This window comes from Oncorhynchus kisutch, linkage group LG10, assembly GCF_002021735.2.
Source record: "Oncorhynchus kisutch isolate 150728-3 linkage group LG10, Okis_V2, whole genome shotgun sequence".
NCBI classification, from domain to species: Eukaryota; Metazoa; Chordata; class Actinopteri; order Salmoniformes; family Salmonidae; genus Oncorhynchus; species Oncorhynchus kisutch.
Window position 1 is genome coordinate 38818696 of NC_034183.2, and position 14517 is coordinate 38833212.

The 14517-nt window shown below is 44.6% G+C and overlaps 1 protein-coding gene across 11 annotated transcripts in view; it reads right to left on the bottom strand.

Moving 5' to 3' along the window:
* LOC109897217 (SH3-containing GRB2-like protein 3-interacting protein 1) overlaps positions 1–14517 on the bottom strand; it is a 105229-nt gene that overhangs the window by 30694 nt on the left and 60018 nt on the right. For 8 of the 11 annotated variants that reach the window (XM_031833637.1, XM_031833636.1, XM_031833627.1 and 5 more), the window contains 5 exons: positions 5862–5934; positions 1091–1115; positions 734–754; positions 444–509; positions 58–124 (listed from right to left, as the gene is read on the bottom strand). In XM_031833637.1, coding sequence (XP_031689497.1) covers positions 58–124; positions 444–509; positions 734–754; positions 1091–1115; positions 5862–5934 — 252 coding nt within the window. Of the gene's footprint in view, positions 1–57; positions 125–443; positions 510–733; positions 755–1090; positions 1116–5861; positions 5935–7020; positions 7247–14517 lie in introns of those variants that run through there. The other 3 variants (XM_031833631.1, XM_031833633.1, XM_031833629.1) reach the window with 3 other exon arrangements.

Consider the following 14517-nt stretch of genomic DNA (forward strand, 5'->3'; position numbering starts at 1 on the left):
AGCGTGAAATAGTTCATATCTAGCTCCATTAGGGTGCAGCTAGATGATAAAGGATATCTGATCCTGGCCCCTCCTCCTCGTCTGGCCTGAGACTGTAACCTTCATCGTCCACCGTAGGGGTGTTCTGAAACACACGAGCAACAGACACACCAACATCACATGTTGTGTTTACAACATGCGATCAGGGTTGGGCTCAATTCCATTTCAATTTCTGTCAATTCAGTTTACTTCCTGAATTGATTGAATTGGATTTGACCTCAACCGATTGATTCTACATTAACATACACTCAGAATCTTTAGAAACGACAGTAGGACAGTAACAGAAGGGTCAGAAGAGTATCTACTGTCCATGACATATAGATCTTTGAGAGTATGCCAGTAACATAATCATAGGCTTGTTTTTTTATCTGAGCTTGTTCAAAGGAAGAATGCTGGTTCCATACATATCTGTCCCAGTCGATCTCTCCAGAGAATCCATTGACAGCCGCACCATTGGCTTTCTTCTGTGACTGAAAACAGAATGACACGATCACAATCAATTCCACCAATCAGGATCCTGATTGCTCAACTCATGCAATACTACGCTAAGTGATTGGCTACTCAATGCTACCGATACAGGAACTATGAACCCAATTAGTAACGATACACCTAAGGATTACCTAAGGTCTGGTAGAGTAGAGTCTATAGTAACTATATATCCTACACTAGAAGGGACTCCAATAGTGTTCAATACCGATTCAATCTCTTGGGGATCCTGGATGATGACAGTCGAGTCCACAATACAGAGAATACAAATACAATTCAATCAAATCATGTAAGGAAATTCAATACCTCACAAAACAGTTAAGTTCAACAATAGACTCATTTAATTTGATTATGGAGTCAATAAAAAAACAGTGTTACAGTGCTGATTCACCTAAAGGACTGAGCAGTACTAAACCGAGCTTGTAAAATAGGCAATCATGTCTTCACCTTCCAGCAATGACATTATTAAGCATCTTTATTGACAACACAATTCAATAATTTCACAGTTGACAAAGGGAACCAATTAATCCATTGGATAAAGCATGAATGATTTTGTGATACTTACACCCCCTTCTCTGTCAGGGGACCCCCTGTGAAAGAGATAGAGAGAAAGAGAAACAAAAGGGGGGGGGGGGGGAGTAGGGAGCAAAGAGAAAGTAAGGATCTTGAAATCCACTTTCCATATTTTCTCCTAACACTTAAGCACACTGCCAATTAGCAAAGCAGCTCACTGGAAAACCCCAGTCTGTAGGGGCTTTCTAATACCCTTTACAGACAGACTTTATGGCACGTTGCCTGTAATAAAAAATATATATAATCTGGCCCAAAAATTTTGAGCTCATTTCATACAGTCCCATTTTTACCACATTCCTGCCGGGATAAGCATTTTCAAAATAATTGAATGGCATATTCTAATTATGTTACTGGTCTGTGCAGCCCGTATGTTACATTGCTACGCCATGCACATGAAATCAATAGCCATTTTGTTCATTTAAATTAAACAGACAAGACACACCTAAGTTACCCTGATCACAGTCAACACACATAGTAGGCTAAGATTAAAATGAAATATAATAGAATAAAATACAAATTATATTTTTCCCACTCAACTTGCGCCACGGCAACTTGTGGAACTGCTGTCATATAGAAAAAGTTACACTATATATACAAAAGTATGTGGACACCCCTTAAAATGAAGGGATTTGGCTATTTCAGCCACACCCATTGCTGACAGGTGTATAAAATTGAGCACACAGCCATGCAATCTCCATAGACACACATTGGCAGTAGAATGGGCCGCACTGAAGAGCAACTTTCGACATGGCACCGTCATAGGATGCCACCTTTCCAATAAGTCAGTTCGTCAAATTCCTGCAATGCTAGAGCTTCCCCGGTCAACCGGAAGTGCTGTTATTGTGAAGTGGAAACGTCTAGGAGTAACAAAAGCTCGGCCGCAAAGTGGTAAGCCACACAAGCTCACAGAACTTTACCGCCGAGTGCTGAAGCGCATAGCTCATATAAATTGTCTGTCCTCAGTTGTAACACTCACTATCGAGTTCCAAACTGCCTCAGGCAGCAACGTCAGCACAAGAACTGTTCGCCAGAAGCTTCATGAAATGGGTTCCCATGGCCGAGCAGCCGCACACAAGCCTAAGATCACCATGCTCAATGACAAGCGTTGGCTGGAGTGGTGTAAAGCTTGCCGCCATTAGACTCTGGAGCAGTGGAAAGAGATCTATGGAGTGGTGGACGAATCTGGGTTTGGCGGATGCCAGGAGAACACAACCTGCTCCAATGCATAGTGCCAAATGTAAAGTTTGGTGGGGGAGGAATAATGGTCTGGGACTGTTTTTCATGGTTCGGGCTAGGCCTCTCTTAGTTCCAGTGAAGGGCAATCTTAACGCTACAGCATGAAATTACATTATAGACGATTCTGTGCTTCCACCTTTGTGGCAACAGTTTGGTTTGTCAAAATTGGTGTGGAAGAACTTAACTGGCCTGCACACAGCCCTGATCTCAACCCCATCAAACTGCCTTAATTTTGCCGGACCCCTGGAAGAGTAGTTGCTGCCTTGGCAGCAGCTAATGGGGATCCATAAAAAATACAAATACACCTCTGGGATGCATTGGGAAACCGACTGCGAACCACGCCTAATCGCCCAACATCAGTGCTGCTCTTGTGCTCTCACTAATGCTCTTGTGGCTGAATGGAAGCATGTTCCTGCAGCAATGTTCCAAAGGTGTGGAAAGCTTTCTCAGAATAGTAGAAGCTGTTATAGCATCAGATCAACTCCATATTAATATCTCATGATTTTGGAATGAGATGTTCGACGAGCTGGTGTCCACATAGTTTTGGTCATGAAGTGTACAGTACATTCGGAAAGTATTCAGACCACTTCACTTTTCCCACATTCCGTTACAACTTTATTCTAAAATGGATTAAATACATTTTTAAAAACTCATACATTTACACACAATAACAAGAAAGTGAAAACAGATTTTTTTGAAAATGTATTAAATATTAAAAACAGAAATACGTTATTTACATAAGTATTCAGACCCTTTGCTATGAGACTCGAAATTGAGCTCAGGTGCATCCTGTTTCCTTTGATCATCCGTGAGATGTTTCTACAACATGACTGGCGTCCACCTGTGGTAAATTAAATTGATTGGAGATGATTTGGAAAGGCACAAACCTGTCTATATAAGGTACCACAGTTGACAGTGCATGTCAGAGAAAAAACCAAGACATGAGGTCAAAGGAATTGTCCGTAGAGCTCCGAAACAGGATTGTGTCGAGGCACAGATCTGGGGAAGGGTACCAAACATTACTGCAGCATTGAAGGTCCCCAAGAACACAGTGGCCACCATCATTCTTAAATGGAAGAAGTTTGGAACCCCATAGAGCTGGCCGCCCGGCCAAACTCAGCAATCTGGGGAGAAGGGCCTTGATCAGGGAGTTGACCAAGAACCTGATGGTCACTCTGACAGAGCTCCAGAGTTCCTCTGTGGAGATGGGAGACCCTTACAGAATGGCAACCATCTCTGCAGCACTCCACCAATCAGGCCTTTATGGTAGAGTGGCCAGAGGGAAGCTACTCCTCAGTAAAAGGCACATGACACATGAGAAACAAGATTCTCTGGTGTAATGAAACTAAGATTGAACTCTTTGGCCTGAATGATAAGTGTCACGTCTGGAGGAAACCAGGCACCGCTCAGCACCTGGCCAAAACCATCCCTATGGTGAAGCATGGTGGTGGCAGCATCATGCTGTGGGAATGTTTTTCAGCGGAAGGGACAAGGAGACTAGTAAGGATAGAGGGAAAGATGATCTGCGCAAAGTATAGAGAGATCCTTGACGAAAACCTGCTTCAGAGCACTCAAGAGCTCAGACTTGTGTGAAGGTTCACCTTCCAACAGGACAACGCAGGAGTGACTTCAGAACAAGTCTCTGAATGTCCTTGAGTGGCCCAGCCAGAGCCCAGATTTGAACCCGATTGAACATGTCTATAGAGACCTGAAAATAGCTGTGCAGCGAGGTTCCTCATCAAATCAAATCAAATTTATTTATATAGCCCTTCGTACATCAGCTGATATCTCAAAGTGCTGTACAGAAACCCAGCCTAAAACCCCAAACAGCAAGCAATGCAGGTGTAGAAGCAGGTGTCTTCATCCAACGAAGAATGGGAGAGATGCTTCAACAAAGTAGCATAGAGTAAAGTAGAGTAAAGAGTCTGAATACATTTTTTTGCTTTGTCATTATGGGGTATTGTGTGTAGATTGATGAGTGGGGGAAAAAACATCTTAATCCATTTTAGAATAAGGCTGTAACGTTAAAAAAAAATTGAAAATTGAAAGGGTCTGAATACTTTCCTAATGCACTGTATATTTTGAAACAGAGGCCAAGGCTTTTCTACCCTCACTTCCCTGTGTTAGGGAGCAAGTGTGGGATCATACTTATATTGAGAGTACCTTCATCACGATACCGATAGAAAACAACCTCCAGACCTTTTACACAATCAAGTAAACATAATAGGCCTACATTTGATTCACGATACATTTTTGCATCCATAATGTTTCTGATCAGCGATAGATGAACTATACCACCTCCACGTGTTTGCTCAAATCAGAGAATTAAACAAATATACAGACGGAGATTCAGTTAAACAACATCACATTGATTGATTAAGACAATTCACAGGCTTTTGGTCGGGAGTAGGCCTAGGCTAATAAGCCAATGCGAGTGAAGAGCAAAAATAATCCCCTTGTTAAACTACTGTACATAGCACAGATCAGAACACTTCGCCAGCGTGTTAACAAATGATCCAATTAGACAAGATGATCATGAGCAGCGCTCACCTCGGCTAACATTTATACAGTCTAATTGTAGTCAAACCAATATCCAAACTGAGTTTCAGTGAAAAGAAAGAGAAAAAAAAAATTCCGGACACGGATTGATTTATCAAGACGAGTCCCCGCGCTCGTCTCAAAGCGGTGCAAAATGGTGCTGAAATAGTTGACCGCACGCGGGCAGGCTATTGCTTAAAATCCTATTGTAACAATTGGATGACTTTGGGTGTTTCAGTAATCAACCATTTTTATCAATTGCATTAGCCTACTTTATTCCTATTCCCACAGTAATTATTTATAGATCCACACAGTTGTGGTTAAGAAAACAGTGCATGTGGTGGGCTAAGCGACGAGACCGGTGAAGTGACACGTCTCGCCAACTTAAGAACTGCCTGGATGATAGAAGTAATGGCCGCTGCCTAGCAACCACCCAGAGCTTAAGAGCGTAGTGTGTACCAATGCTGCCACAGCAACATTTCATACTAAGCCGTAGGTAGAACTGTGTAGAACTGTGTTGTAGTGGAGGGTAATACCACTACATCACTGGGCACAAACACTTGCATGCACGCACACACAGCAACAGGTTCATACCCGCCTATCAGATGTCCTGAATCAAAATGAAAAGCTATCGTGCATGGATGCACATACAACCCAGTGAGGGGAATCGGTACTTCCCAAACAGCATTAGAGAAAACACTAGGTCCAGGTCGTGATTGATCACAGTGCTGAGCCTTGAAGCCAGAGTTACAGGCAGTTTCACAGAGGCATGGGCACAGCCATACAGCTGGCCAAGACAACAGTCCTCGGGTGAGCGGATATTATGGATCAAACTGTAGAGCTCCTCAGGGGGAACGTAAATGTCCAGGGTCAACAGAACCTCAACGCCCTCGATGAAACGTTCACAGCCAGTGGAATCATCTTTGGGTGACAGTCGTGTATTTGAATTTACGAGTGTGTGTGCGCGCAAGTTAGACTGGTAGACTTACGTTGAGTCATTGTCCTTGTCTCCCTTCTCTTTCTTCCGTATCCCGAAGGCCTTCCTGGTACGCTTTTTCAATCCTGAGGAGAAACCAGAGGAGAGAGACAGTTTAGTGTGTTAACAGATCAAACACAGTCTCACACACACAGTCTCACACACACAGTCTCACACACACAGTCTCACACACACAGTCACACACACAGTCACACACACAGTCACACACACAGTCACACACACAGTCACACACACAGTCAACAGGCAGCAGAATCAAAGAGCAAAAGTCAGAAACTCCCAGCTGTGAGCCGTGTGTGTATGAGTATGAGTGTGTGTGTGTGTTTATATCAAAAGGTGTCTAGGTATTGTATGTGCGTGAACTTGAGCATATTCATGTTTGTGTATACACATAGTGCATGTGTGTGTGTGTGTCCATCTGTGTGTATTCATAGAGTTCGAGCCAGGTTAAGCTCTCCAGCGTCAGAACAGAGGCCGAGATCTATGGTCCGGTGGATCAAAGGTGAGCTTTTCATCTATTATTTAGTAGCAGAGCACTCTGTGAAGGCTAACACTATCGAGCTGTGAAGGCTAATATTCGTTCACATCTCAAATGGTGCTCATGGCCAATGCAGATAGATGCCTTTCTGTTGATCATCGATCTGTCAAGGCCCCCTCCTCTGATACAGACACTACCATTAGTACGGAGTCTAAATTCAGACTCTACCCAGTCTAAATCAATACACTGGACCATCAACAGAAATAACTCATAGTATAGCCAATGAGTAGGGAGGAATCTGGCACCTGCCTCTGCCTATACTTTATCCTCACTTAATATTTTACAGAGTACAACAGAGCATGGCTGATAAGATAATTGCCTTCACAGCAGAGAAGCATTTCTCAGTAAACACAAATCAAGAGTATTCTGCATCAAGAGATCTGTAACTTGCCGTGATATCAGACAATTAAAACACGAACTCAGAAGGGAAGCTAACTTTGTTGCTCTCCAAATTCAGTCCTCCGCAGACCAAAGAGACTGGAGCCGACTGAAATGACTTGGAACAGAATATTGAAGCAGCACAGCCACCATAAAGATTACGTTCCAACAGCTCTAACAGACTGAAATTGGCATGATTTCTTTGGGCCATATTAACATTCCAATGTTCCATTCTTACCCAAAATGAAGGCCCAGTTATCTCCCTGCATTTCTGGTCCCAGTATTCAAGCCTCGTCATTCTCTCATGTCTCTCGGTCTGTCGTCTCACGCCTCTACGGTACCTCTCAAACTACAGTGTGACTGACGCGCACTGCTGGACCCAGAGCCTTGAAGTGGGTGTCTGCGCGAAGCAGCCTTGAACACACACACACTGTATCTTTATCCCTAGCCTATGTCAGCGCTTGAATTCAACACCGGTGGCTCAACTCATGAATTAAAAACAAATGCGATGGTTGACGAACGGAGAATCAACACAGCACAGGGAGGAGGAAGCCTATCGCCATGCAATCTCCTCAAGCAGTCTAAACACGCCTCGTCTGTAGCATGCAAATTAAACTACCAGTCCAAGAGATACGCGACAAGAGTCAAAATATGCCGCTATGCACGTCTGTTTCTCTCGCTCTTCCGCCTCAGATATACAGTCATCTTAGGTAAGTCTCTGCCTATATCAGTACATACCTGTCCCTGTCTGTCTACAAGCGCTGTGGAGACCTGTCACTACCTACCTACCTGTCTCAGCTGCCTCTGTCCTTCTGGGTGTCTGTCAGTACCCGCCTCTGTCACAGCCTCTGTCCCCGCTGGGTTTGTGGTTGCTTGTCGCAGCCTGACCCTACATGGAACCAAAAAGGGTTCTCCTGGGGACAGCCAAAGAACCATGTCGGAACCCTAGTAGGCCTAGTAGTGTAGTAGGCCTATGGGTAGTGGGTACTTGCCACTGCCTCACCCTGCCCTGACTAGAGGGGTTTGCTTCTGTGGGTACCCGTCGAAAACCCAAATGAGAAATCGATCCGGAGAGGCCTGCTATCATTGATCCTGCTAACATATTCCCCTCTGCATCCTCAGGGCTCAGCCACATAACTATAATACCCTGGTGCAGTGGAGCTGTACACACACACACACACACACACACACACACACACACACACACACACACACACACACAGGAAGCATAGTAAGTGTCACATATATAGTATCAGTGACTCACACACAGCAAGACCCCCACCACTGTAATCATGGCGCCGGAGAAGGCGGCAGACGTTTTACATGTCCCCAACCGATTGTATTTTTTCATTAGCGGTTTTTGTAACTTATTTTTTATTTTTTTAATTACATAATGTTGCTGCTACCATCTCTTATGACCGAAAATAACTTCTGGACAGCAGGACTGCGATTACTCACCACGGACTGGAAGAATCCTTTTTTTCCTTTAACGAGTCTGACGAGCCCAACACGAACGATATACTGCTTTCTCAGGAACAGGCCCAGATCCCCGTGATTTGCACGAAGAGGAGGCAGAGAAAAAAGGGCCAAAAGGCAGGCTGCCTTCTGAGAATTCGTAGGCGATCGAATAAACCCCCACTTCCTTCCATTCTGCAAGCAAACGTGCAATCTGGAGAATAAAATAGATGACCTACGAGCAAGATTAAACTACCAACGGAACATTCAAAACTTTAATATCGTATGCTTCACGGAGTCATGGCTGAACGACGACACTATCAACATACAGCTGGCTGGTTATACGCTGAACAGGCAGGATAGAACAGCGGAACCTGGTAAGACAAGGGGTGGAGGGCTATGTACTTCTGTAAATAACAGCTGGTGCACGATATCTAAGGAAGTCTCGAGCTATTGCTCGCCTGAGGTAGAGTATCTCATGAATAGCTGTAGACCACACTATCTACCTAGAGAGTTTTCATCTGTATTCTTCGTAGCTGTTTACATACCACCACAGTCAAAGCCTGGCACTAAGACAGAATTGAAGGAGCTGTATTCCGCCATAAGCAAACAAAAAAAAAATCGCCCAGAGGTGGCGCTCCTAGAAGTGGGGACTTTAATGCAGGGAAACTTAAATGACCAAATTTCTATCAGCATGTTAAACGTGCAACCAGTGGGGAAAAAAAACTCTGGACCACCTTTACTCCACACACAGAGACGCATACAAAGCACTCCCTCGACCAACATTTGGCAAATCTGACCATAATTATATCCTCCTGATTCCTGCTTACAAGCAAAAAATTTAAGCAGGAAGCACTAGTGACTTGGTCAATAAAAAAAGTTGTCAGATGAAGCAGATGCTAAACTACAGGATGATTTTGCCTGCACAGACTGGAATATAATCCGAGATTCCTTCGATGGCATTGAGGAGTACAACACATCAGTCATTGGCTTCATCATGTGACGACCCTTCCACTGTCTGCCGTATTCTCTCTTTGTTCTTGTTTCCTTTTTAGGATGCCGGTGGGCGGAGTTGGGAGGGTCATCAGCTACATGGGAAACACCTGGGCCCGGTGTGTCCCAGAATAAATACACCACTTCCCCATTCATGGAAGAGACTCTCTCCATGCAGACACCTTTCTAGATTTTGTTGTGTATCTTGGTGGCTTTTGGTTGTTTGCTTTGGCACCTTTCAACACCCTGCATTATCACAATCATGCATGCAAAACACTCACTTACACTACTGATTACACACACCACTGTATATTGTACTTACATATACTTTATTTAATAAATATGTTTTGTTTCTCCTTATCTCCACGTTGTCTCCCTTTTGTTACGGGCTTTGAGTCGGTTCGTGACAAGTGGGAGCTCATCCGGGATCTTTGAACGTATTGGTTTGGGAGAACGTGGAGGTATGTTAAATTCTGTACGTGTTTGGTTTGCATATTTTTGTTTGAGTTTGATAGGCCCAGTATTGGTTTCCTTTGTTGTTTGGTTTGTGCTGCGTTGGAGATGGTATAATGGTTAGTTTCCAGGCCCTGCCCAGCCTGGAAACTCTTGTTCTACTTTCTGTTGGGACATCGGTCTGAGGAGGTGAGTAAATCGGCTGTGTACCTCGGTGGGAGATTTGGGTAGGTTAGTGGCACTTACTACCCGGAGCTATAGCCTTTTTCCCCTGATAGGCTTAGCGACGTGTTTCATTTTTGGAATATGTTGGGCATGGATAATGTTTGTTATTTTTGTGTGGTGTCTGTGGACTGAGCAGTTGTCTCGGGGTACATCCGTGGCTTGGTGGAATTTTCCAGCATGCTGGGGAGTTTTATTTCCTTGCCAGTGGGCTACAGTGCGTAAAAATCCGCACGAAGACCAGGGTTGAGTTATTGTAGGTTTTGGGGAAGCTCCGTATCTCATCTCTCTTCTGTGGTGCTCAGGGTGAATGTCATTTCTCTGGTTGTGGTCTGATAATGTACTTATGACTATGGCGTCTTATGTAGATGAGTTCATTCGCTTTCCATCAGAGGAAATGTTAGGATTATGTACTAAAGAACAGCTGTTGAAGATCGCTGAACACTACAAGGTTGACTCATTGAAATGAGTGAAATTCTGTTACGTTGGGAAGTGACTGAATCGTTGGGAGTTGTAGTTAAAATGAAGGACCCTGATGTTCTTTTCTTTGGAGTTTGTAGCTGATGCGGTCTTTTGTGCCCTGTTCCTGAATGTTTACGTGGCTGACCATTGTTTGGTGTTGTCATGTTCTATCTTTCCTGTCTGTTCCCTCCCGGTCTTGTGTTCTTCTTTCCTCTTAAATGTTGCTTCCTGTGTGCAAAGGTTGCTGACGTCTGGGGAGGAGGAGGTTGGCTGGGGCAAGTGGAAGTGTGAACACGTAACCCCTCATACATTTTGGGATGCAGAGGCTGTGTCAATTTAGGGACGCAGAGGCTGTGTCAATTTAGGGACGCAGAGGCTGTGTCAATTTAGGGACGCAGAGGCTGTGTCAATTTAGGGATGCAGAGTCAGGTCAGATGTGGTAGGGCTTGCCAACATTACAGACTACAAAGGGAAGCACAGCCGAGAGCTGCCAAGCGACACGAGGCTACCAGACAAGCTAAACTATTTCTATGCTTGCTTCGAGGCAAATGGCACTGAAACATGCATGAGAGCACCAGCTGTTCCGGAAGACCTTTTAAACAGGTCAACATTCACAAGGCCGCAAGGCCAGACGGATTACCAGGACGTGTACTGCGAGCATGCGCTGACCAACTGGCAAGTGTCTTCACTGACATTTTCAACGTTTCCCTGTCCGAGTCTGTAATACCAACATGTTTTAAGCAGACCACCATAGTGCCAGTGCCGCCCAAGAACACTAAGGTAACCTGCCTAAATGACGACCGACCCCTGTAGCACTCACGTCTGTAGCCATGAAGTGCTTTGAAAGTCTGGTCATGGCTCACATCAACACCATTATCCCAGAAACTCTAGACACACTCCAATTTGCATACCGCCCCAACAGATTCACAGATGATGCACTCCACACTGCCCTTTCCCACCTGGACAAAAGAAACACCTATGTGAGAATGCTATTCATTGACTACAGCTCAGCGTTCAACACCATAGTGCCCTCAAAGCTCATCAATAAGCTAAGGACCCTGGGACTAAACACCTCCTTCCGCAACTGGATCCTGGACTTCCTGACGGGCCGCCCCAGGTGGTAAGGGTAGGTAACAACACATCCTCCACGCTGATCCTCAACACAGGGGCCCCCCAGGGGTGCGTGCTTAGCCCCCTCCTGTACTCCCTGTTCACTCATGACTGCACTGCCAGGCACGACTCCAACACCATTAAGTTTGCCGATGACACAACAGAGGTAGGCCTGATACCAACAACGACGAGACAGTCTATAGGGAGGAGGTCAGAGACCTAGCTGTGTGGTGCCAGGGCAACAACCTCAACCTCTGGTTATGGGCTCGTAAGTAAGTTTTTCACTGTAAGGTTACACCTGTTGTATTCGGCGGATGTGACTAATACAATTTGATTTGAACCATAGAAATAGTAACCACAACCACTTTGTTCTTCTCGCTCTCTCTCTCTAAACGCATTTACTCACATTTACTCTACAAACTCGGTCATAACTCTATTTACTGCAATACGTGTTTACACCCCGCATCTACGCTCAAAGCAACAGTCTGCCAAAATGCAGTCCTCTGACATTGGGATTGACAACACATGAAGGCCTCCCTCCCCATGCGTAGGGGTTAATTAGTGGATATGAAAATAACAGAGTGCCTGGTTAGTGGATGCTATTTAACGACTTAATGGCTTCCGTACCAGAGCTAGCAGAAGTGCTAACGTCATTAGTGGTCTCTCTTAAAGACACAGTAATGTAATAGAAGGAAAGGCCACAGAAACTCCCAGATGATGAGAGCAGGAGCGCCACCTAACTATGGATGACATCTGGGCCAATGAGAGAGAGGAGAAGATACACTGCAACGCAATCATTTCTCTGAATTCCATCGTCTTTGTTATGTCGCCTTTTGATATATATCTCCTCATCTAAGGTAGCTCTGTTTCTGTCAATCCCCCCACAGGTGTCTCCAAATCTTGACATCTATTCCAAAACAAAACAAGTCTCACAACTAATCAGGCCTTAGTTGAAATAGTTGAATGTAGGTTATCTTGGCTTTGACAGGTTGTTGCTAGTTTGCTGCCCTGGAAATTCTGCAGGCATAAAACAGACTAGAAATACATGTAGCATAGAGAAGATTGAATCTCTCCAAGACTCCAACTGCACCTCCTGGGGCCACACACTGATAGTGTGTGGTACACACACTGATAGTGTACTCTACAATAGCACTGTTATTGCTGTGCTTTACTAGATGTTTGTACCTTGGCTATCTTGTTAGTTCTTTGCTTGTTTCTGGCTTCATGTGTGTCTGGAGTGCATGGGGAGACTAGCGTTGTGTGTCATTCTGTATTCTAAGCAACACAATGGCTTTTATGTATTTATGTCTCGTGTGTCTGGGTTTAACTGTAGTCTGGAGACGTTGACTGTCTATTTCAGACCCTCCAAAGCAAGAAAGCTATGATTGAAAGCATACGCACACACACATATGCACAATGACACACACACACACACACTGTTCCACTCTCTTTCCCCCAAGCCGGTGACTGGGCCCATTCAGGGTGCTCTACACTCTCTGAAACAGGGAAGGTTTTTTCCCCCTCTGAAGCAGGGACTGTTTTACAAGCTGGTTTAAAGGGGGACAGCTGGGGAGGCTCTTTATCCACAGTGAACCAGATTCAGGCTGGCCGCCAGGAGGGCTCTCCACACAGACAGGCAGCAGTGAGGGGGAGACGGGTGCTCCTATGCATACTGAGTCGTGAAGAATGGCACACGCCGAGGAAGGAGAGAAACGCAGGTGAGTGGCCATTCTAGGAAGGCGTGAGGTCATTCAGAAACACTTATTCTTGGAAGGCGTGAGGTCATTCAGAAACACTTATTCTTGGAAGGTGTGTGGTCATTCAGAAACACTTATTCTTGGAAGGTGTGAGGTTATGGGAGGTTTTGGGCGGTCACTGGTTCTGAGAGACTATGCTCGGTATCTTAAAAGCATGGTTCTTCAGGAAGGCGTATGGTAGTTAATAAAAAGGGCGTTTTTGTGGTGATTCATACAGAAGAGAGAATAAGGGATACATAGAAGTGTCCGGTGATTCATACAGGTGTGGTAAGATAAGTAATGCTGACCCCATTTAGTCGAACGGTCGATTGTTTGTTCGATAGGCTGTTGGTCGACCAACATTTTTGTTGGGGTCGAGTAGTTGCAAATACACATGTATTGCTCATGGCACAGGAGTATGATTTAAGCCCGTCTCAGTGGACTAATCCATTGAGGCCGCGGGGATGCCATGGACCAAGAATAAGGGGAGTGTGGCTAAGACGCAACAAGGTCCTCTCCAGAATGCGCTCCCTCCCGTCATTTTGTGTGCATTCATTGTTTCTGTTACGGCTTTCTTCCCGTCGAAGGAGAGTCGGACCAAACTGCAGCGTGGTTAGTTCGATACATGTTTAATAAATGAATAAACACGACTAATACAAAAACAAGAAACGGAAATGTGAAAACCTATACAGCCTGTCTGGTGAATACAAACACACAGACAGGAACAATCACCCACAAAACACACAGTGAAACCCAGGCTACCTAAATATGGTTCCCAATCAGAGACAACGAGAATCACCTGACTGATTGAGAACTGCCTCAGGCAGCCATAGACTATGCTAGACACCCCTACTCAGCCACAATCCCAATACCTACTAAAACCCCCAATACCACAACACAACACAAAATAACCCCATGTCACACCCTGGCCTGACCAAATAAATATATAAACACAAAATACTAAGACCAGGGCGTGACAGTTTCAAAACTTAATTGTGTGCATTTCCAACAGACCCTGTGAGACAAATTCACCTTTCAGCAGGACAATAACTTAACACAAGGCCAAATGTAGACTGGAGTTGCTTACCAACAAGACATTGAATGCTCCTTATTGGCCTAGTTACAGTTTTGACTTACTGCCAAAGGTGATTCCAACATATACTGACTCGGGGGTGTGAATACTTGTTTCTGTATTTCCTTTTCAATACATTTGCAAAAATGTTTAAATAAAAACATGTTTTCACTTTCTCATTATGGGGTATTGTGTGTAGATGTGTGAGATTTTGTAAAATATTTCATCCATT